Source organism: Neltuma alba, unplaced genomic scaffold, assembly GCF_004799145.2.
Source record: "Neltuma alba isolate B1F8T4 unplaced genomic scaffold, ASM479914v2 tig00012228_pilon, whole genome shotgun sequence".
NCBI lineage: Eukaryota > Viridiplantae > Streptophyta > Magnoliopsida > Fabales > Fabaceae > Neltuma > Neltuma alba.
The window spans coordinates 30655-52952 of NW_021636758.1; the positions used below are offsets into that span (position 1 = coordinate 30655).

At 37.8% G+C, this 22298-nt stretch overlaps 3 protein-coding genes and 1 long non-coding RNA gene across 7 annotated transcripts; 2 read left to right on the forward strand and 2 right to left on the reverse strand.

Annotated features, from left to right (window-relative positions):
- Nucleotides 1-1684: 1684 nt before the first annotated feature.
- On the reverse strand, nucleotides 1685-5512 carry LOC114725149 (uncharacterized). The gene is made up of 8 exons (XM_028911634.1): nucleotides 5194-5512; nucleotides 5061-5082; nucleotides 3419-3475; nucleotides 3242-3323; nucleotides 2765-2860; nucleotides 2533-2657; nucleotides 2430-2448; nucleotides 1685-2340 (listed from the first exon to the last, which is right to left on the reverse strand). The coding sequence occupies exons 1-8, from the start codon at nucleotides 5291-5293 to the stop codon at nucleotides 2092-2094; spliced, it is 750 nt and encodes a 249-aa protein (XP_028767467.1). The 5' UTR covers nucleotides 5294-5512; the 3' UTR covers nucleotides 1685-2091.
- A 3666-nt stretch (nucleotides 5513-9178) lies between these two features.
- LOC114725151 (uncharacterized) lies at nucleotides 9179-9461 on the forward strand. Its single transcript, XR_003738402.1, has 2 exons — nucleotides 9179-9261; nucleotides 9344-9461. It is a non-coding gene; the product is annotated as an uncharacterized LOC114725151 (long non-coding RNA).
- A 2979-nt stretch (nucleotides 9462-12440) lies between these two features.
- LOC114725153 (uncharacterized) lies at nucleotides 12441-14489 on the reverse strand. The gene is made up of 2 exons (XM_028911638.1): nucleotides 14473-14489; nucleotides 12441-14364 (listed from the first exon to the last, which is right to left on the reverse strand). The coding sequence occupies exons 1-2, from the start codon at nucleotides 14487-14489 to the stop codon at nucleotides 12441-12443; spliced, it is 1941 nt and encodes a 646-aa protein (XP_028767471.1).
- A 1727-nt stretch (nucleotides 14490-16216) lies between these two features.
- LOC114725146 (zinc finger protein CONSTANS-LIKE 4-like) lies at nucleotides 16217-17955 on the forward strand. Of its 4 annotated transcripts, XM_028911630.1 has the most exons (5): nucleotides 16217-16464; nucleotides 16498-17039; nucleotides 17138-17290; nucleotides 17400-17528; nucleotides 17652-17955. In XM_028911630.1, the coding sequence occupies exons 1-5, from the start codon at nucleotides 16440-16442 to the stop codon at nucleotides 17754-17756; spliced, it is 954 nt and encodes a 317-aa protein (XP_028767463.1). In that variant the 5' UTR covers nucleotides 16217-16439; the 3' UTR covers nucleotides 17757-17955. The 4 variants fall into 4 exon arrangements, with proteins under 4 accessions (XP_028767463.1, XP_028767462.1, XP_028767464.1 ...); XM_028911629.1 differs by having other exon boundaries at nucleotides 16217-17039; XM_028911631.1 differs by having other exon boundaries at nucleotides 16217-17006.
- Nucleotides 17956-22298: the final 4343 nt, after the last annotated feature.

The following is a 22298-nucleotide window of genomic DNA, read 5'->3' on the forward strand; positions in this document are numbered from 1 at the left end:
TTTCTTTTTCTTGGCAGGTCCACAGCTTATTGAATGTAACTTTTGACAGATAGTAAAAAATGATGGATGCTAATTAACGTGGTTGAAGAAAAAGCAAGCTAGGTTATGATATCCAAGACGACAAACCTAGCTAGTGAAATATAAAAGCCATCAATTTTCACTAATGACGACAAAACTAATAGTGAATTACTGATGGGGCTCATGCTCTGCTTAGTGAGGGTTTTTGGCTATATATGGCTCATCATGCGGCCTAAGTTACTGAACCTGTTTCCGGCAGGTAAGCTGCTAGCTGTTGTGTTTGTGTAGTCTTTTGTTTACATCATCAGATTCTTGCATCTGCAGCTACTCTACTCTTCTCGTCAACCATAGGAAGCACTTTCACCCGTTTCAAAGCTGAGATTTCTGCCGTCAAGCCCAAGAGCTTTGGCAAATTCCCCACAACTTAGTTACTGGCGGTTAAACTTCATTCCTGCCCCCGGGGCATAGCTATACTTTTACCGTGAGCAATTTTGTTTGAGAAATTATTAGGCATTAAATATAAACGCCTCTCTCAGCAAGAATTCAAATATTAATTTGTTATATTGTAAGAAATAAACTCCTTCCATTGTGGTGATTAAACATTTTTTTTTAATATGCAAAAGTTTAGGTGAGTCATGTCCGTAAGGGCTCATCAAGGCCAGGTCATATCTCCAGGTCCAGAGAGCGTTTACAAAGATACTTATAGATTGTCTACCAACAAAGTTCTCACGTTGACAGTAGGATTCAAACTCATGACCTTATAAATTATAGGCCGATTTCTTACTAACTGAATAAACTTTTTTTTTTTGGTTGCCCACCCAGTTCACCGGAGCTTTGCTCCGACTACATCTAGATCCGACCCGCGTCGCGCACCTGGCTATGGTGGGTGAGTCTCCCAACAGAGATTTCTACATACGCTGAGGCTCGAATTCGAGACCTCACTTAAGCGGTACCAAGCCGCTTACCATTTGGACCAACCCCTGTTGGTAACTGAATAAACTTTTGTTAGTTGGTGATTAAACATTTTAATGCCGAAGACAAACCGTAAGACAAAAGCCCAACATTGATGGGAATATGGGCTGGGGATGAAATAAATAGACCATGACACCTGGTGCTATTATTGAACTTCCGCTGCTATGATGGCAACTCTTTATTCGGTTTCGATAGCCCTTTTTTTTTTTTCTCCCCGACATCTTTCATGGCTGAAACACATCATTTTGCGGACATTGAGGCGGAGAATTGTTTTCTTCACACCTCATGATTAAGGGAAAGGATTCTCTTCTCTTGCTATTCTCTTTCCTTCAGTCCCCCCCCCCCCCAAAAAACCATTAGACCAATATTTTAGTAGTTCAAATTTAATAAATAATTATATCAAAATTGGTAAAATCTAATCTGAACAATTCAAAATGGCAATAAAAAAAAATATTTAATCAAATTTAAACTGTTTAAATGTTGATCTCATAGTTAGGGAGAAAACAGAGAAAAAGGATGAAAAGAAAAGAGTAGAGAACGTTGTCCTCACAATCAAGCATCCTCATAATATAACCTCACCTCTCATCTTCAAAAGGCTCTGAACTCATTATTCACCCACTCATTACATGCCAGCCCATACTCCCACTCGGTATCATATCCATATCAAGCCATTGAGAATAAAAACAGAAAAGAATTATCCAAAAGCAAGTTTTCTTAGTATTGTCGTTGTCGAAGAAAGCCAGAGCTCATTGTTATTACATCCTTGAAGTCGGATGGGTAAACTAATAATCTACCTCACATTCACACCATGACATCGCAAACATATCGTTAATTAGACTACTACTAATTGCACATCATCAAACCCAAATTGTTTAAAGAGATCACAAGGGCTCAGAATGAACAACGCTACAAATAGTCTCGTCATTACAGAAGATATTAAATCTGTGAGAGAAATGTAACGTAGCCATTGCATTTCGGCCCACAATGCTACTGCCTGCACATGTTTACCCAACTAGGCAAAGTTTGAAATGGTAATGCTTTGACACTGAAAAACTCAACCGGAACAGGAGAGCAGGAAAAGGCATTCTATAACAATGTCGATCACCTACTGTAACCAGAAGGGGGATATGCCGGTGGAGGATAGCCAGCAGGGGGGTAATTTTGTGCAGGATAGCCCTGAGCTGGAGGTGGATAACCATAGGGCTGTCCGTATGCAGGTTGCTGTGGATATCCAGCTGAAGGAGGAACTGGTTGATCAAAGCGTGACATCTGTTGAATAGGAGGAGGAGCCGTTACTGGCTGAGGCCCAAACTTGCCATCTCGCTTGTCCATTTCAATCTTGTGCTGAGTCTGCAAATACAATTCGCTATGTGTGATGTAACACATTACACGATGTTAAGATACACTAATGGGTCGTGCCTATTATTTAACAAACTCACCTGCATGCATGCACAGACCCTGCATACAAGATTTAACATACATCAGTAAAATGTCCTCTTGAATAAAAGTGCAAGATGAAAGAGAAAGGAAAGGAAGCCTTACGTGCAGTACACCATATCAGCCAGACAGTTTAGCAACTGAGAAGCTTGTTGAATTTCATCACTTCCAACAATCATTGCGATTATGGAAAATATGCATGCAACTTGTTGAAGGACAAACATAAAACCCTAAACATGTAAGGAAAGTTAAACACTGACAGAATATCACCAACAGAATATTGGCATTAGAGTTCATGTGCATGCGTTTGTGAGTGAGCGAGAGAGAGAGAGATTACAATAATGCAATTGTCACATTGCGTAGTTTGGATGTTAAATTCATCTTGCAACAGAAAGCGAGTTGAGGCCACTGAATTTCCAAAGCAGAGGAAAACCTACAATAATGGAAGCATCATAGCAAAATTAACAGGAAGAGAGAGCACATGTAAATTAACCAAAGAGCGTCAAAGTAGAGAGCAAGTCTCGAAAGAAGAAAAAAAAAGACCATCCTGAAAATGTCCAAACATTGCATGCTCTTTATTTACATAACCGCCAATTTAAATGTCACTTTCTGTTTTTTAGTCAATTTCTTTTAAGCAAAATCACCTGATACATAAACTTCAGTACCACACAGGCACAACCTTTGATTTTAAATCTAGCTTTTCAATTAAGTGATAACTCAACAACCTATAAAAAAAACACAGAGCGGAAAGCCATTTTAACACCCATGGCTTCTGCCGTACATTAAGGTGAGAAACACACACAGAGTAACATACCTCAGTGCAAAGACAAAATTCAGGACATCTACTTTCTCCACACCTCCCACTACAAGGCAAGTAACCAGCACAACATGTGTATCTGGAACAAAAAAGACATCAGCATATCACAATAACAGGTTATGTAAGTCAGCTTACAAGCTTAAAAAACTGAAACAGCATCAAGCTAACAATTACCTTGACATGTCATCGTAGAGAGCTCTTTTGCGGAGCAGGTATGAAACGCATGGTGCACTATAATTAAACAATATCATTAGATTTCTTGAAGCAAAACACATACACAAGTATGCTTTTACAGCTGTTGTTTAAAAGGTCAAACGGATGAGGTTATTGGAGATATAAAAAACACTATTATAATTTTATGACTGAATTGACAAGCACAAAAGTAAAAGATCACATATACTGAAACAGGTGAAACAACCAGGTCATTCAGAAACTTTGGAAAGTCCATAATCTTATTTGGGAATGTAAACTTCTTAATGAAAATGCCTAAAGAACATGTCATGCGGCAAGGACACCTGGTACTCTCCAATAAACTGATAAAGCCTGAAGGTGAATTCGCTGTCAATGACAATTTGGTCCGTACTTTTAGCCTTGACCACATTATGGAAGAGATGGCTCCTATGCTCAAGGTATACAGTATCCACAGAAGACATGCTATGATCTAATCTAACAAGAACTTTACAAAGGAAACCCACACCACTTCATGAAGCAAGACAACATATACTTCGTCTTTCCATTCTTTTGGATGAACAAGAAATATTGACAGACACTAACTGTGCCTCAAAACAAAGTAACAATATGGTTTCCTTATAGAGACAGACTAGTTTTCTATAATCCACTTTGAAGATAAATGACGCTATTTTATCTTTTTACAATGATGATACATATTGACGTAAATCCTATCCCCTGATGGAGAGTAAAATTTCATGAATTATAACAAGTAAGTTCTCAGAAGTCTACGATCAGTCTCAGAAAACGTCAAATTTAGTTTCAGAAATCACGAGTATGAAATTGCTAAGAAAAGGAAGCACCATCCATAGGGTCGGTACTCCGGGGTTTGAGCTATTAACAGCAGTTCCCTCAGGAAACCGCGCAATACACCAAGGCACAATCACCAGATACCTCTTCACTCGGGACCTATATATTATTATCCCATCGTCTCGATGGCTAAAGACTGAGATCCCCAATAGCCATTTCAACAACAGTCCACCCTTTCCTGGGATAATCTGAACCCTCTGGTTCGCCCCCGACATGCATTGCGACAGCACAATCATGATCAAATAAAGAAATAATACTCAGCTACCGGCATTGAAAAGAAATGAAAGACACAATTTTTAGGTATGGATTCGACAAAGTGATTTAATTTCAACCGTGACCTTCCATCTTCAATATTATACTCACTGGGAAAGATATACTTCGAAAGTCAACATATGTCAATGCAAGTCGCTCTCAATCCAAGATTTAAAAGTTTAAAATGATAAGCAGCAGGAAATCAAAAGCGAACTTCCATTCTCTCCGAAAATTTGAGGCACAAGGTCTAGTAATTTGTATCCGTATATCATTGTCTCCACGAGACCAAATCAAAGTAGGCATACAGTAGCCAAAAGACCCAGATTGCATATGGAAAGATCGGTGGCTTATGGATAGATAATTCGCAGAGTCATGACGATGGAAGTCAAAAATCTTAATTCTAGATCTGAATCTCTCGATGACAAACAGCTGGGAATCGAATGCGAACACCCATTCTCTAGGAAAATAAATCGTCTAATAATCAATAACCGTGCAGCAAGATAACGAAAAGATCCAGATCGCTTACCACCACAACGCAAAGCAACAATCTGCACAAAATTTAATTTTACAGTCAGTTTCAGAGAATCAAATATAATAATGGTGGGGGCCGGGGGGGTGACATTCCCCGTCACAAACTCGCAGGGGAAGAAATTTCATACAGGGGGTGTCGGCCTGGATGGTCCTCATGAGATCGGTGTGCCAGAGATTCCGATAATTCTGACGAAGCTGCATCTTCTCAAGGTGCTCCTGCGACGCCATGTCTTCCGCCGGTCTTGACAGCGACTAAAACTATTACCCCCCAAAAGCAACCGTAGAACCGATAATTTTCAGGGAATCCTGCAAATGCAATGCCACTGTATATACACACACAAAAGGAACCGGCTATCGAAGACAGAGTCAAGGAATTTCGAAATTGGCTTCCACGAGACTTGAACAGCACAGCTCTCAATTGGCGTGCTCGCTCAGCCACCAGCCATATTGACCACGACGCAGCTGACCCGTAAAGGCCCGAGATTTTTTTTCCCCTTTTATATTATTAATTTTTAATTCATTAATAATCACTCCTCTGATTTTTTTTTTTTTAATAGTAACATCCGAGCTGATCATGCAAATCAAAATACTAATTAAAGTTAGTTAAAAATAATAAATATATAAAAATAAAATTTTTTCTATAAAATATCTAAGAGGAAGAGTATAAAAGAGATAATAAAAAAATTATTATAATAAAAAGAATTATAGAAGAAAGAGAATGTGTAATGGAGAGATGATAGTTTGCGAAATAAGATAATAAATATATTGAATATTAAAATAAGTAATTAATGAGGGCAAAATAAGAAATTCTCTACAAAAATTTAAGACAACTTATAAATGTTGATTATATTTAGGAACAAAAGAGATATGGTAGTTGTTGTTTATAAAATAGGATTGAAGGAGTATAATTTTAGCCTGAAAAAATCATTTTTAACTAATTATTGCCTCCAAAGTTATCATTTTCTTTGTTTCGAACTTTCACAACTGATTTTTTCAAAAAAAAAAAAATTGGAATGATCATAATTGGTTATATTTTGGGAGAATGACATTGAGGTCCCATGGAGAACAAAATACATCAAATTGGTCCCCTGAAATCTGATAATTTTTTTGAAGTCCCAAAGGGACTTGGATGCAATTTTTAGAATCTTCAAATGACTTATTTGCCCTTACTCATGATTTCCCATTCGAATTTTTTTGGACGGACCATTCGAAATTGCTGAGTGAATTTGAAACCCCGACCGAAGAAATCGTCTGGCGCCTTCGTCCTGTCCGAAATCCTTCGTGCTGAGAATTCGGCCACAACCCACCGTGCTGCTTCAAATCTACTCACAACCCACCGGAAATCGTGACCGAAGTCCTTGAAAGCCTGCCGTGGTGGCTCTGTTTTGGCGTGGCGGAGCGAAGCGCAGCGGAGCGAAGTCCCGGTTTTGGAAGGGAAGCGGAGCAAAGTGCTGGCGTCTCCGTTCATCAGTGTTTGAAGCAAAGTGGAGGTCGTCCTGGTGTTTGAAGTGAAGTGCTGGCGTCTCCCTGTATTGAAGACCGAAACCGAGGTTGGAATCATCATCGTCGTCAGAGGTCGGAATCATTGTAGTGAAGACCGAAACCGAAGTCTGAAAGCATCGTCGGAGGTTGGAATCATTGTTGTCACGGTAAGCAGTAAAGCAATGGATTTTTGTGTTTGAGTTTGGTATTTGGTCATTGTTCGTTGTTGTAGCTCTGTTCGGCAATGTTGAAACTTTCAGGAGCCATAATGATTGAAAAATAGAATTACTTCAAATTGGATAACTGATTATTTGAACCTCTGTGATGGCTTTATATGTGGAACTTTGTTGTTCGGTAACCTTACGATACAAATTACAGGGCACATGCATTAGGTTGTATGATGAAATACCAGGGAAAATCCAGCCGTTATTCACCCACCCGCCTTTATGTCTGTGTTTTTAGATCCTTGTATTAAACAAATATTACCCTCCACTTTGAACAACAACAATGAATATGCAGGGCACGGACACAATAAATTTGTATACCATTTAATTAGTGAATTGATAGTATTGAAAAATAGCCTCTTAAAAGAAATAATTTTGGCATGATTGATGGTTTTATTTACAGAAATGGATTTAGTGCTGTTTGATCCATAACCTTTAATTTGATTCATCATTTGTTATCATGCCACATCATCAAAAAAGTGTCAGAATTTTTTTTCTTTGTTTCGTAGTGCTTTTAAAAAGATGGGGAAGGATGGAACCAACAAAAGTGCACAACAAAGAAGCTGTAATTTTTCTGGGTATGCATTATTCACAGAGGAATTCCATAGGAAAGGCTCAAGGAAATACAAATCACTTGAATCTAGGAATGAACATGTGAGAAATGCTTGGGACAAATTATCTAAACAGCAAAAAGAGGAGTATTGTAACAGAGCTAAGGAACAAAGAGCTCCCACAAAGTCCAAGAAGTATATAGTTCCTTTCTACACTAGATGTGCACCAAAACAATTTATGCAAGTTTGCAAGATAATCAAAGAAAGGAAGGATCTAATGGACAGGCTGAAGAAGATAGGTTTTGACAAGCTAGTGGAAGTATGTTGCCACACAATTCAAAGAGAATTGTGTGGAGAGTTTATGTCTGCATTGGATCTTGCATCAAAAAACATTTCAATAAGAGGGAAGAGAAGGGAAATGAGGACAAAAGATGTGCATGAATTTTTGGGGCTACCATTTGATGGAGAAGAGATTAAAGTAGTTGTGAATAATGAAGATGAAGTGTTCAAGCAGTGGAGGAGTGTGTATGGCAATATTCCATACAAGAAGATAGCATCATTGTTGAGTGAGGAGAACCAAGATGAAAATTTTGAGGTGCTGTTTGTCATGTATGCATTGGGAACATTGTTATGTCCTAATGCAAGTATTTGTGTCGGTGATTATTTGTTGAAGGTAATACTATCAACAAAGGATAGATTGGATAAGTTTGATTGGTCCTCTTATGTGTTGCATGAACTATATAAGGGGATTGGAGTGTACAAGAAACAATTGGAAAAAGGCAAGTTGACTGAGAAGAAGAAGAATGTGCCAGGTTGTCTATACTTCCTAATGGTAAGTGCTACAATAATTTGTATATTTCTGTTGTCATTTGATGGTGTGAATGTTGTCAATGGTTGCTGTTAACTTATCATTCATGTCACATGCAGTTATATTGTCTACAAAATTTTCCATTGGGAGAAACAAAAGCTGCACATGTAAAGGATGCTGTTGCATATTGGGATGAAAAGAAAGTGCAGCAAAGAGTTAAGGAGGAGAAGGAAAGCAATCGAGGACTCTTGCATCCGGCAAAGCAATCCACCAAATTTGATCCTGAAAATTTAACTCACCCGGTATGTGGACTTGTGGGCTTAATGATTAATTTTTTGTTTTTCTACTATTGCTTACTGTTCTGAATTTTATTTGTATAGGAGATAAAAAAGACATATACTCGATTAGTGTCTATGCTGGGGGAGGAAATGATGGCCCTTCAGTCAAGACTAATGGAGGGTAGTGGCAATGTAAGTGAAGAGGACAAAGATGAGGAAGAAGAATCTGAAGCAGAAGAGGAAAAAGTTGAGAAAGGAAGTGATTCAGAGGATGAGGAAGAAGATGACAGAAATGAAGAAGAAGGATCTGAATCACAAGATGATAGAAATGAAGAAGAAGAGCAAGAAGCTCAATCAGAAAAGGAGATGGGTGGACAAGAATCACATGACAAGGAAAAAGAAGAGGATGAAGAGGAAAAAGAGAAGGGAAATGAGGAGAAAGAAGATGAAGAAGAAGATAAAAGAGGAGAAGAAGATGAAGAGGACAAAGAAGTGGATGAGGCCACCCAAGGGGAAGGGAGTGAACATGTGAGGAAATCTACAAGGGTGATAAGTAAGGGGAAAGCTCTTAGGTCTCCATTTCTGGAATTTAAAAGCAAAGCTGGGAAAAAGAGAACAATTGATGACAGGCAAGCTTTATTTGACATGTGTACAGCAAGGTGTAGCCAAGAGGAGCAAGAGAAGTAAGTATTATGTTTTGGTGACCAATTTTGTATTATGTTACAGAATTTACTGAATTTACTAACTTTATAATTGTTTCATTTGTGTTAGATACTTTGTATCGATGTATGGATACTTCCTAACCCGTGGTGAGTTGCAATGTCTCCAACGTAGAAGATGGATAAACGACAGGGTGAGTCACACGTACATAGTTAATAATATAGTGAGTTATTGCATGCTAAGTAGTTGTAATTTGTTTGTATTTGCAATTTCAGTTTATGACTATGGTGGCGAAGACATTCGTTGGAGATCAAAAGGAAAAAGATGGGCGAGTCAACCGTCATATATTTTCTGCAGATTTCATGCAGAAAATGGTGGCGAATCCTTTAAGGTGGAAATGGGAGGACCATCAAAGAGAAATATTACCTGAATATATTGGATACAATATCGGGGATTGCGATTTCATTTTTGGTCCTACTCTATTTGAAGATCATTGGTTTTGTTATGTTTTTGAGACAAAGACCATGACCTTCCACGCCCTTGACTCGTTGGTTGATAGCATCACATTCATAAGATTACAAGCCGAGGAAGAAGAAGCAAAGAAGAAGGGGGTGAGCAACATGACGCAAAGAAGAAGAAGAAAAGGACAAGTAAAAGGCAGTTCGACCCCAAACAGTTCATGGCAACACAAACTGTGAGTAGTTATTTACAGCTTTTACACTTGTCAATGACTATTATAATTGTTAGTAGCAGTCTGCATAGTTCTCATTACATGCTCTGGTAGTTGTCACTGGAAGCTGTACTAGTTGTCACCGGATGATCTGTTACTTATCACTGGATGCCATGCTAGTTGTCACTGTATGCTCTGTCCCTTGTCACTATATGCTGTCGTAGTTGTCACTGGATGCTGTGCTAGTTGTCACCGGATGATTTGTTACTTGTCACTGGATGCCATGCTAGTTGTCACTGTATGCTCTGTCCCTTGTCACTATATGCTTCGTAGTTGTCACTGGATGCTGTGCTAGTTGTCACCGGATGATTTGTTACTTGTCACTGGATGCCATGCTAGTTGTCACTGTATGCTCTGTCCCTTGTCACTATATGCTGTCGTAGTTGTCACTGGATGCTGGGCTAGTTGTCATTGCATGCTCTGGTAGTTGTCACTGGATGTTGTGCTCGGTGTCAGTGGATCATTTGTTAATTGTCACTGGATGATATATTAGTTGTTAGTTGTCACTTAATGATCTGTTACTTGTCACTGGATGATATATTAGTTGCCACTGGATGCCCTGTTAGTTGTCACCAGATGCTCTGTTAGTTGTCACTGGATGCTCTGTCCCTTGTCACTACATGCTCTGTGAGTTGTCACTGGATGTTCTGTCCCTCGTCACTGCATGTTCATTATGCGTGTGTGTTTTTTTTGCAGATGAACTGTTTCCATTTAATGCTACGTGCTGTTAAGCCAGAATTGTTTGTCAATGAGGACAAAATTGACAACGAAGTGAAATGGGCTAAAGTCTATGTGCAGAATGATACGTAAGTGTAGATGTTCTGTTCGATTGTGTTATGTTGTTTTTGTTCACAATAACAATTGCAAGGTACTAACATATTCAATTTGCTTGGTAGTGATTCATGTGGAGTTCATGTTATCTCTTGGCTACAAGAGTGGGATGGCACCGTTCGGGATGATGCAGGATATACAATGCCACGATACTCTAATGATGAGCTACAAGATTTGAAGGTTGGCTGTTTGTGGTGGTTGGTAACCCATCCAAGTAATGAACATGGGAGTGAAGTGATGTCGATGCTATCGGACTACAACAAGACCAAGAAGAGGAGATAGAGTAGTCTATGAATTTTTTGTTCTCTTGCCCATGATATGTGTTGTTAAGATGATTAGCAAATAGGTCATTTTGTAACAAACTGATCAGGTTATGTTTATAATATTATTACCTTTGTCATCACATTGTAATACTAATTTGTTAGGGTTTTATTACATTGTTAATTATATTTCTATTATATATGTGCAGAGATATTATGGTTGGTTATGAAATTAACAACGTCAGTTATCCAAAATAACAACTAATATAACAGGAGTTAATGACAAGTGATATGAGAATTTCAAAACAAGTCACAGTGCTCCATTGACAAGTCACAGTGCCCCATTGACAGGTCATGGTGCCCTATTGACAGGTCATGGTGCCCTATTGACAAGTCATAGTGCAACCATTGACAAGTCATGGTACTCCATTGACAAGTCACAATGCTCTCTTGACAGCGACCATTGACAAGGGACAGTGTTCACCAAACAAGTCACAGTGCTCCATTGACAAGTCACAGTGCCCCATTGACAGGTCATGGTGCCCTATTGACAAGTCATAGTGCAACCATTGACAAGTCACGGTACTCCATTGACAAGTCACAATGCTCTCTTGACAGCGACCATTGACAAGGGACAGTGTTCACACAAACAAGTCACAGTGCTCCATTGACAAGTCACAGTGCCCCATTGACAGGTCATGGTGCCCTATTGACAAGTCATAGTGCCCTATTGACAAGTCATAGTGCAACCATTGACAAGTCACGGTACTCCATTGACAAGTCACAATGCTCTCTTGACAGCGACCATTGACAAGGGACAGTGTTCACACAAACAAGTCACAGTGCTCCATTGACAAGTCATAGTGCCCCATTGACAGGTCATGGTGCCCTATTGACAAGTCATAGTGCAACCATGACAAGGGACAGTGAAGCCATTAACAAGTCACAGTGCCCCATTGACAAGTCACAGAGCTCCATTGACAAGTTACCGGATAAACCATTGACAAGGGACAGTGTTGTCATTGACAAGCAACAGTGCGCCATTGACATGTGACAGTGTTGTCACAGAGCCACCACTGACAGGGGACAAGGGAGAGGTAAGTTTTTGACACTTCATTAATAATGATTATATATGACCATACAACCAAAATATAATATGACAAAGTGATTGTAAATATCATTTCATGGTAAAAAAGGTTATGTTACTTGAATTCATGTTGTTGACAACTTACATCAGCAAATTCATTGACAAGTCGTAGTGCAATGATTGACAAGTCATTACAGGTCTAGTGACAACTCAGGGTGCAGGTAATGACAACTAAAATGACAGTACAATGTAACATGCCAATTCATAGCCAACTTTCATTTACACCTTCATATACATGAAACTACACCTATTTCACAACCCATCCCAAAAAAAATATAGGGGTTGCATGTCATAATGAAACTAACCAGTGGTGTGTATCCATTTACAAAAAATTTCCTTCACACCCATTTACAAAATATTCTCTTCACATCCATATACAAAAAATAGCTGACTTCAATATGTTCTCAGCTGGGATTTGGGTTCTTGCATGTCTTGGCAGTGTGTCCAGGCTCTTTGCATCTTCCACAATGATAAACCTTCTTATTTTGGAACTGAGATTCTATCCTATTAATCCTTGGCCTTCCTGGAGGCCTTTTGGTTATCGGTGGATGCAAGAATGTTTGGGTCAGCATATGACTCACAGTAGGTGCATCAGGCTGTGGGCAATCATGTGTTGCAATTGGCCTCATGCTATTTGCATATATTTTCTCCTGTGTGGACAATTTGTAACAATCATCTACATAATCATACACACTACGGTGAACTAGTTTGATTGCTGCACAAGCATGTGGACAAGGTATTCCACTCATTTGCCATGCCAAACATGTGCATCTGTGAGAAATCAGATCAACAGCAACATAGATGATGCGTCCCTCACGTATTGTCTGCACCGAAATATGGTCATCACCATAATATGTTGCCTCCATACACGCACCTCTTGCTATTTGTTCCGACAACTTTGATTCAATATTGGGTCCTACACCATTTTTCCAGCTTTTCATCCCCATTTTGCTAGCAACCATCTTCTTGGCCAACTTCTCTTGATGCTCTTGTATCAAAACCGGCAAGGCGTGCTTCCTTTCTTTCAACATCCATGCATTAAAAGACTCAGCAAGATTATTGGTGATGTTATCCCATCTCTTAAAAGGAAATTTACTTTGCGCCCATCTATCCACATCCCCATGAGATTCAACCCATTGTGCCAATTGAGGACAAAACAATCTTAAATTTCCCATTGCAACATTAAACTCATTATCATGCCTTGCATATGCAATTCCATCAAGTAAATTAAGTGCATTCTCCTTGTTATTTTCTGAGGTCCGTCTCACACCTCTATTGATTTTCACATACTGCGCACTATAATTTTCTTTCACATGTCGATAGCAAAAAGCATGTCTATCACCATCAAATACTGTCTTGACAGCACCGATAATAGCATTACTCCGATCTGAGACAATTGTCACTTGTGCTGATCTGGTTATCTCTTTCAGATTCTGTAGATACCAAGTCCATTCATCATTTGTTTCCCCGCTAACAATACCATATGCTAAAGGAAACAACTCATTGTCTGCATCAAATGCACAAGCTGATAATAAAGTTCCTTTGTAAGGACCACTCAAATGACATCCATCTATATAAATAATTGGTCTGCAACCTTCCACAAAGCCTTTAATTGAGCATCCATATGCAATGAATAGCCTCTCAAATCGGTTGCTATCTGAGCCTTCCCATCTTGCAACTGTGTCAGGATCAGTTTCCATGAGTCTCTCACACATCCAAGGGATTACCTTATAAGAATCTTCTACTCGACCATGTAATTCCATTAGTGCTCTCTTCCTAACCCTATATGCTTGAGTATAGTTCAATTGCACTCCATATTCTTTATACAAGTCCTTTCTGATTTCATTAGGACTCTTGTCAACATTGCACCTCAAGTCATCAATCACAATCGAAGCAGCTAAGTTTGACCTTCCTGAGTGAGGTACAATTAAGTTGTCCTGTGCATGATGAATGTGTTCACTTTTGTACGTTCTGATAGTTAAAAACTCAGTATCTTGATGTGCTCCCATTGAATATGCACCCATATACCATGGACAACCATCAACCTTGCACTTCACAATGATCTTTTGCTGATTATTCTTAATGAAAACGTACGAAAACTTCTGGCATAAGCTGTACTTGTATAATGTTTTCCGGAGAGTAGTGGCATTTGGAAATATTTGTCCTTCTCCAATAATCAAATCCTTCCATTTTGTGGAATTCATTTGTGGTGTAGGTGTTGGGATCATTTCAACAGCACAAGGAATTGATTGTGGCTCTCCAATCACATCAAATAAGGTAGGTGGAGACATAGACAATTCATTGACACCTCCAAATGATTGATCAATCCTGCAAAAAATGACAAGTCAGGGTGCATGTATTGACAAGTTGGTAGCAATACAGTAACAACTGACATACTAAGAAATCACAATAACAGTTTTCTTAAACTATACTTACACATCTTGCTCCTCCATTGTATTATCTCTTGTTGCTTCTATGTGGTCCTCATTTTCATTTTCTTCGACATACACATGACCACTTTCTTCATTAAACTTTATCAAATGTTCCACCCCATCATCATCTACCAACTCCACAAAAGTTTTTTTATCAAACACAACAGAGAATTTCAGAAGAAATGAGTTGCTTTCTTTTCCAGCAATTGATGATATAATTTCTTTCAATTCTTCATAACTTGTGCCCTCCTTTACATTGGTTGTTCTTACACTACCTCCCACATATCTCATATTATCTTCTCCATCATTTATAAACTTTCCCCCTATGTGAACAAAGCAAAATAGATGTTTTCCAGACGTAGTCGCCATCAGTAACTGAAACCTGCATCAACCAGCACGCAACTGTCATTGACAACTTAAGGAGCTACATTGACAAGTGTAGCGGCACACATTGACAACAATCGCGGCCTGATTGACAACACAGTCCCATTTCCTGCTAAGGGTTTCTACCCTCACTAACCTTCATCTTTTTCTTCCTTTGCCACTGAACTAGCATCAGAACAGAGGAAAACCACCCAAAAACAACCCAAAAACAGAGCACCCATTATCATTCTACACACCCAACTTAAATCACAACACACACCAACCAAAAACACAGCTTTTCCATTCATTAACATCTGAATCCTAAACCAAAAACAAAAGCTTTGAAATACCATCAGTAACTGAAACTTGCATCAACCAGCACGCAACTGTCATTGACAACTTAAGGAGCTACATTGACAAGTGTAGCGGCACACATTGACAACAATCGCGGCCTGATTGACAACACAGTCCCATTTCGTGCTAAGGGTTTCTACCCTCACTAACCTTCATCTTTTTCTTCCTTTGCCACTGAACTAGCATCAGAACAGAGCAAAACCACCCACAAGCAACTCAAAAACAGAGCACCTATGATTATCCTACACACCCAACTTAAATCACCAACACACACCAACCAAAAACATAGCTTTTCTATTGATTAACTTGTGAATCCCATTTCCAAAACCACCCACAAGCAACCCAAAAACACAAAAACGATTTTTTCATTCCCCATTTCCAAACAAAAGCACAATCTGTCAAGAAAGTAGGAGAGAAGAGGAAAGAAAGTTTCACACCTGAAAGTTTGTGGAGATTCACATGGAAGCTCTTTGGAGCTCACTAATGGTAATAGAGAGGATATTTCATCATCAATGGCTGCTTCCCTCTTTCCCAATGTCTTCTTTCTCAAGCATATTGCGCGGGAAGTCTCACCCAAAATGAAACGCTGCTGCTTCGTTTCTGATGGCTTAGGGCAGGGCAAGAGAGTAATTTACAGATTCTGAAAATTGCATCTAAGTCCCTTTGGGACTTCAGAAAAATTATGACATTTCAGGGGACCTTTTTGCTGTATTTTGGCTTCTGTGGGACCTCAATGTCATTCTCCCTTATATTTTTGGCTCGAACAGTGACATTTGATTTAACATTGATGGCCAAAAACAAAACTTTCCGTAGCTGTTTTGGTAAGAATGAAAGAAATAAAACAAAAACAAAAACAAAAAATGGACGTAAGTTTCTACGCCCACGGGGAATCATTTGAAAAGGACCAGGAGGCGGAGCAAGAATTTCGAGAATATCAAAAGTAGAGGGGCAAATTTGCAAAGACAACTCCTATATAAACCGGAGCTGGGACTGGTCTCTCCTTGTGCTGTTCGATAACGTCCATAGGAGGGGAAGAGAGAAAAGAGATGATTGGGATTGAATGTCTTGTTGTTCCATGAATAGCAGGCCTCGGCATAAATTATTCAAAGACCAAACCCTTACAGACAAAACAGTACTCCTTGCCAACCAAAGTTAATTTTTTTATCTTCATCGTATCAAACAAACAGCTTCTGTCAGTCGCTCTCGTGGATTCAGGACTTCAGAGTTCAGAGCTTCATTTCATTTCTGTCACTCATGAATTCTGCTTCAATGTCTTCAAATGCCTACGCTTTTGATTCTTCTCTTCTCAGACATTCGAGCTCAGACATGGCCTCCTTTGATGAAGGCGGAGACCTTTTCTTCTCTGACCCTCTTCCTTTCCCTTTCTTCAGCCCCACAGACGTCGTTCATCAGATTCCAGACAACGAAACATACCAACAACACAAACTGGACGAATTTTCTTCTTCTCTTGACCCCTTTTCCTCTTCTTTCTTTTCCTTTTCTCCTCCAAGCACCCACCTGGAAAACCTGAGCCTTTATCAGCAGCATCTTTCATCAACTGCAACAAATTTAGGAGCTGAGTTTGGAAATGTCTCTGTGAAGAGTGAAGATTTACAAATGGGTGCTGATTACAACGGCAACCAGAACTTTGTTCCTCCCAGTTACAATGGTTCTGAAAATGCACACAAGTCCATTCAAAGGAGTTACAGCAGCAACTGTTTTGATGGGAAGCCTGGTTTTCTCTTTCAACCCCACTATGATACTCTCATAGATTCCTCAAACTTTCAAGGCCAGACCGTGAATTCTCCTGAAAACGATCAAGTAAGAAGAGTGTGCAGTACAGGAGACTTGCAGGTTAATTTAGTCTCTGATCTTTCTTCTGGATTGCCAACTAGTGCCCGGTTCCTTTATATTCAGTTCCCATAAATATGGTTTTGTTTCTCTATCATCAGAACATGGGCTCTACTCAAACGAACCACAGGGAAGGCTCGTTCTTAGAGGAAGCAAACTTCAAAGTGGGGCGTTACAGTGCCGAAGAAAGAAAAGAGAAAATCTCGAAGTACAGAGCCAAGCGAGGCCAGAGGAACTTCAACAAGACGATTAAGGTAAATTTAAGCACAAAAAATTACAAGGCCAGAGGCCAGAACACCCTTTTATTTACTTCTATATATAAAGTTCTGAATGCGGAGGTTGCTCTGTTTTACTTGGCACCAGTATGCTTGCCGGAAGACACTGGCAGACAATCGGCCACGCATACGTGGCAGATTCGCACGAAACGACGAGACCGGCGAGAATTCCAGGGTTTCATGTTCAACCAGAAACGAAGAAGACGACGAGTATTGGGTAAGCATTAAAAACTGTTGCTTTTCAAGTTTTTATTACAGAACACAGTGTGATTAGCATTTATTATCAGTGGGATTGAAGAAGAAGCAAGTTTTTGATTTAGTTGACGAATGTGGATTGCAGTTCGAAGGGTTGCATGAAGAACAAGAATCGATGACGTTGAGAATGATAGGAGGACAATACTTGAACAGTTTTGGAGATCCTCATTTCCAATACCATAGCTTTTGAGATTGAGATGGGAATTAGAAGCAAAAGCATCATCAATTGGCAGCGTCAGAACAAGAAAAGGCCCCTTGCTCGCTTAGCTAATCCTACTCCAAAAGGCCTTCCACCAGCTCTTTTATTTTACATTTACATTTATTCACACTTATTATTATTGGTGATATGTAGTGTGGGATTTATTTTTTTTTAAATTTCTTGGCATAGATATGTAGTGGGGATGAAGTAGATATGAGTGAGAAAATACAAGAATAAATGAAAAAAGTTAATATTATTCTTGATACTTATAGTTTGATGTAATTTTAGTTTTGATTCTTATAATTTTAAATAATTGGTTTTAGTCTTTATAATTTCATAAAAACCAGGCATAAGATTAAGTATAGGGACCAAGAACAAAACTTGTCAAAAGTATAAAGATTATTCGTTAAATTTAAATCAAATTCTTATCAAAATTATGAGGATCAAAACCAACTATTTAAAACTACAATAATCAAAACCAAAATTCGATCAAATTATAAAGACTAATAATAATAGTAATAAAAAAATAGAGGTTTGGTATTCACTCGCCCCCCCAAGGTTTCACCCTCCTTCATTTACCCTTATTGATTTTTCATATAATTTATGTACATGAATTCAGTATATGATTCTCTCTTAGGGATTTTTCCCCTCAATTATGTAAGTATCAGTACCTTTTGCAATCTTAAGCTGGTGGTATATTTAGTTCATGTGCTTCAAAGCGCAATACTCATTTAAATTTAATAAAGAAGGACTACAAATTAAATTTAAGATTAAGTTAAATATTAAAATAATAAAAATATTAATACCAAATATTCTATCAACAAGTAGATTTTATGATTTTTGTGAGATATATAATAATCTTATTTATTATCAGTTTTCACTGCATCTTATTCTTATCTTTAAAAAAATCATTAGCTCCAAATTCATAAGTGAAGATAGTTTAAATTAGTTTTTTATAAATCTAATTATCAATATATTAATATAAGATTTTGAACGAATTCTATTGTATATTTATGAGTTAAAAATAATACAGTAAATCTTCGCATTCAACAAATTTAAATAATTAAATTATAGAAAATATCTTTGTTATAGCTATACAAAGAATTATACTTGGAGATAAGATTATGATCAATCAAAGTATGTTCGTGAAATGTCCCGGAAAAAAAAAAAGAATGCAATAATATATACAAAAAATGAGAACAAAACAAAAAGGGAAAGAAAGAGCATCGCATGCTGCTTCTAACTTTCACAAACATAATAAACATTACCCTATACGTACGATACATATTAAAATAAAATTATGAGGGCATAGAGCAGATAAGAATCAACGAATATTGGATCATCAGTTTAGAATTCGTTTTTTTTCCCTCCTCTTTAGTTGTGGGGAGCCAGTCTGTCGTTTGTTTTTCCCGTTAAATATATTCTCACCTTTAATCTTTATTCGTGTTGCTATAAAATTATAAATAATGAAGGAATTAATTATAAAAAAAATTATAAATGACCACAACATTTGAACTCAAGAAAATAAAAAAAAATTCCTTGTGATAAATAATTCGAGCTCAAAAGGCTGATTTGTTGATGGATGAGTAATTTTTTAATTTTTATGTTAAAACAACTTGGTCTCATTTGTCGAGATCCAATTGAAGGTTATGTTTTCACTTTTAATTTTTTTTAAAATTGGTTTTATATAATATATGCGTGTAAATTAAGAGATTTCACATATTGATATCAAAAATGGTAAGTAGTCTCAACCCTTAAGTAGGAGGATATAAGTTTGAATCACGAAAACATATTTGGACACAGATTAGTCTCAAACTCAAAATGACCTGAGGATTTATAAAGAAACAAAAGCAAGGTTGATTAAGAAATGTAAGATATATGCAATGATTTGTATTGAACCACAGTTTCCAAGTCCATATAACAAAAATCGAAATGGCTGCCAGAAGCAAAGATATATCAATCAAGGCGGGGAATATGCTCTAGTTTCTTCACTTGCTAGCTTTTAAACTCAGCCAATTTGTCAACTTGGCTCGTCTTCATTACGATCAAATTCATGCTTGCCCGCACAAATTGGTCATATAGAGCTATAACAAAACAAAAATTGGGAAGGAAAAAAAAAAAAAGATGGTTGGCTTTGTTTGTTACTGTTTCTACTTTCCTTTCTGAGACTGTAGGATGCCTAAATTGGGGGGCGCATCAATGTAAACAAGAAAAGATTTTCATTCTGCTTTGATGGCTTCTCAAGTGGCAAATATAATATAATTCTCTCAAAGTAAATTTTCTGGAGTGGGACTTTTCTCCTCCAATCAATCATGAGTCAAAATTCGTGAAATTCCACGCACAGATGCTTCTGAATAACTAGGTTATGACTCCACGCTCTAGTGATGTCAAATCATTAATTCTTGATTAACTCTTAATCATGCGTTAACCCTACTCTTCTTGAGTCTAACCATCACGGTTTTAAATATATTTTCTCTGCTAAGCACGCTGTCAGATGATGAACTCAAGTTAAATTGCCCTTAATTTGCTTGCTGCTGTTGCTGGCTAATTGAATTATTTAAAAACTCTGGAAATGATTATCATCTCGTATTATTTAAGTTCTTTTAAGCAGCATTATCATTAAGAGGAGTGGGCTAATCATGATTAGTTTCGTCCTCAAACCCCAACTTTTCCTATCTTCTTGGTCTGCAACTGAGTAATCTCATCAGATAACATCCATTCAAAGTGGAAGTGTGTGATTCTGACTATAGAAAGTAAAACAGTAGTAAATGGAACTCAAAAAGAGAAGAGAGAAAACTCATAAAAGAGTGTAATAAAGGGATAGGATTATTATTTGTGATTTCCAACTTAGTTACAGTTTCAGCAAAAAGCAACAGAAAAAATGCAGACTTTATGGGTTTCAGAGAGCATAAAGGCGCGAACTGGCTTCTGACTTAAAAAACGTCCAGATTATAATGCTGCGATTAAAGCTACAACTATATTAAATGATCGCATAAAGCAAGATACCATGTGTCAACCTACCATTTTGTCAGCAACAACCCGATCGAATAGCATAATTATATTCATGTCAATATATATACAGTGGGAGGAATGCTCCCACTTTTACTGAAAATTGAAAATCAGATGCCAGTACTGACTCCACAGATTGTCTTCTTCAACACACACACATATATGTACATACATACATATAAACAAGCATATATATATTTCTGATTGAAAGAGATGCTGCTGATTGTAAAGGTTACTGCAAGCTTCCTTTAAAACTTTTTGTGGTATGATATATGTGATAACGTTCTTGTTATTGAAGCTTCGCATCTTTCCTGCACAATTTTGACAATAGGATCGCGTACTTTAAAGGAAAAGATGAAGGTTTCTGAGTCATGGGGAGCCTCAGATAAGAACCAGATTTCCATGCCGAAAACGTATATAGTCCAGATAGTAATTGATTATTGAATAAAGAAATGGAGACTCAAGGACAATGAAATAAAAAAATAATGAGAAGATAATAGTAGTATTGAATAAGGCAGCACGAACAAGAGATGCAAAGACCGAATCTCTTCTACATACAGCACCCCATATTCTCTTTCTGATATCTATCACAGTTAAACAGGAATCAAGTAATTTCCTGTTATGATAAGGAAGTGATAGAGAAGGAAGAGAGAGAGAACGAGAGAGAGAGAGACAATATAATGCAAGTAATGGAAAGAGCAGTAAAGAAAAGAATGCTTATAAAAATTTAATGTAAGCATCTAAAATGATGCCAGAAGCCCACTTTTGACCAACACAACATCGCAACAATTCATATTTTAAAACTACTTCAACGTCCTATCATTGCAATGCTATAGATTACTCAAGTGTTCCCTCAGGCTAGGCTAGGCTTAATTATATATATTCCACAGTAATGATATCTTAAACCAGAAAATAAATGCTCAAGAAAGTTGCCACTGGACCTGTCCTTTTGTTCTGTCCATGGAAAGCCTCCTGATTGGTACATCATGCAGAACAATATTTTGATGAACAATAATCAAACCAGAAAAATCTTGCTTTTATGTGTGTTTAGTGTTTTGCACACGAATGGTGTGGTGGGATCGTCTAGTGGAGAGGCCAAGTATCATAAAATATTTGTCAATCGGGAGACAAGAAAGGAGGTCATGTTATTGAGGGTGGAGCTTTTTGTCTGGGTTAAGACTGGAAAGGGTGAAAACTTGGGTGGAGAATCCATTAATGGTGATTCAACAGTAAAAATCCAAGCTATGGAAATGGTAAAAAAGCGTAAATAGATCACAACTTGCCAATTGTGGCAAGCACAGCATCTTGTTAAGCATGTAGTTAATGGAAACTACTGCTTTCACAAAGTGCTGCCTCATCATGTACTCATTTCTTGTTTTCACTTTTCACCACTTTTCACCCAAGGATTGAATTGCTGCTACCATATCCTACTCCTTCTGTTATCTAGATAACTAATTTGCTAATATTAAGAAGATTAGTTAAATTAGTTATTCATAACAAATATATATTAGTTTTCCTAAAATA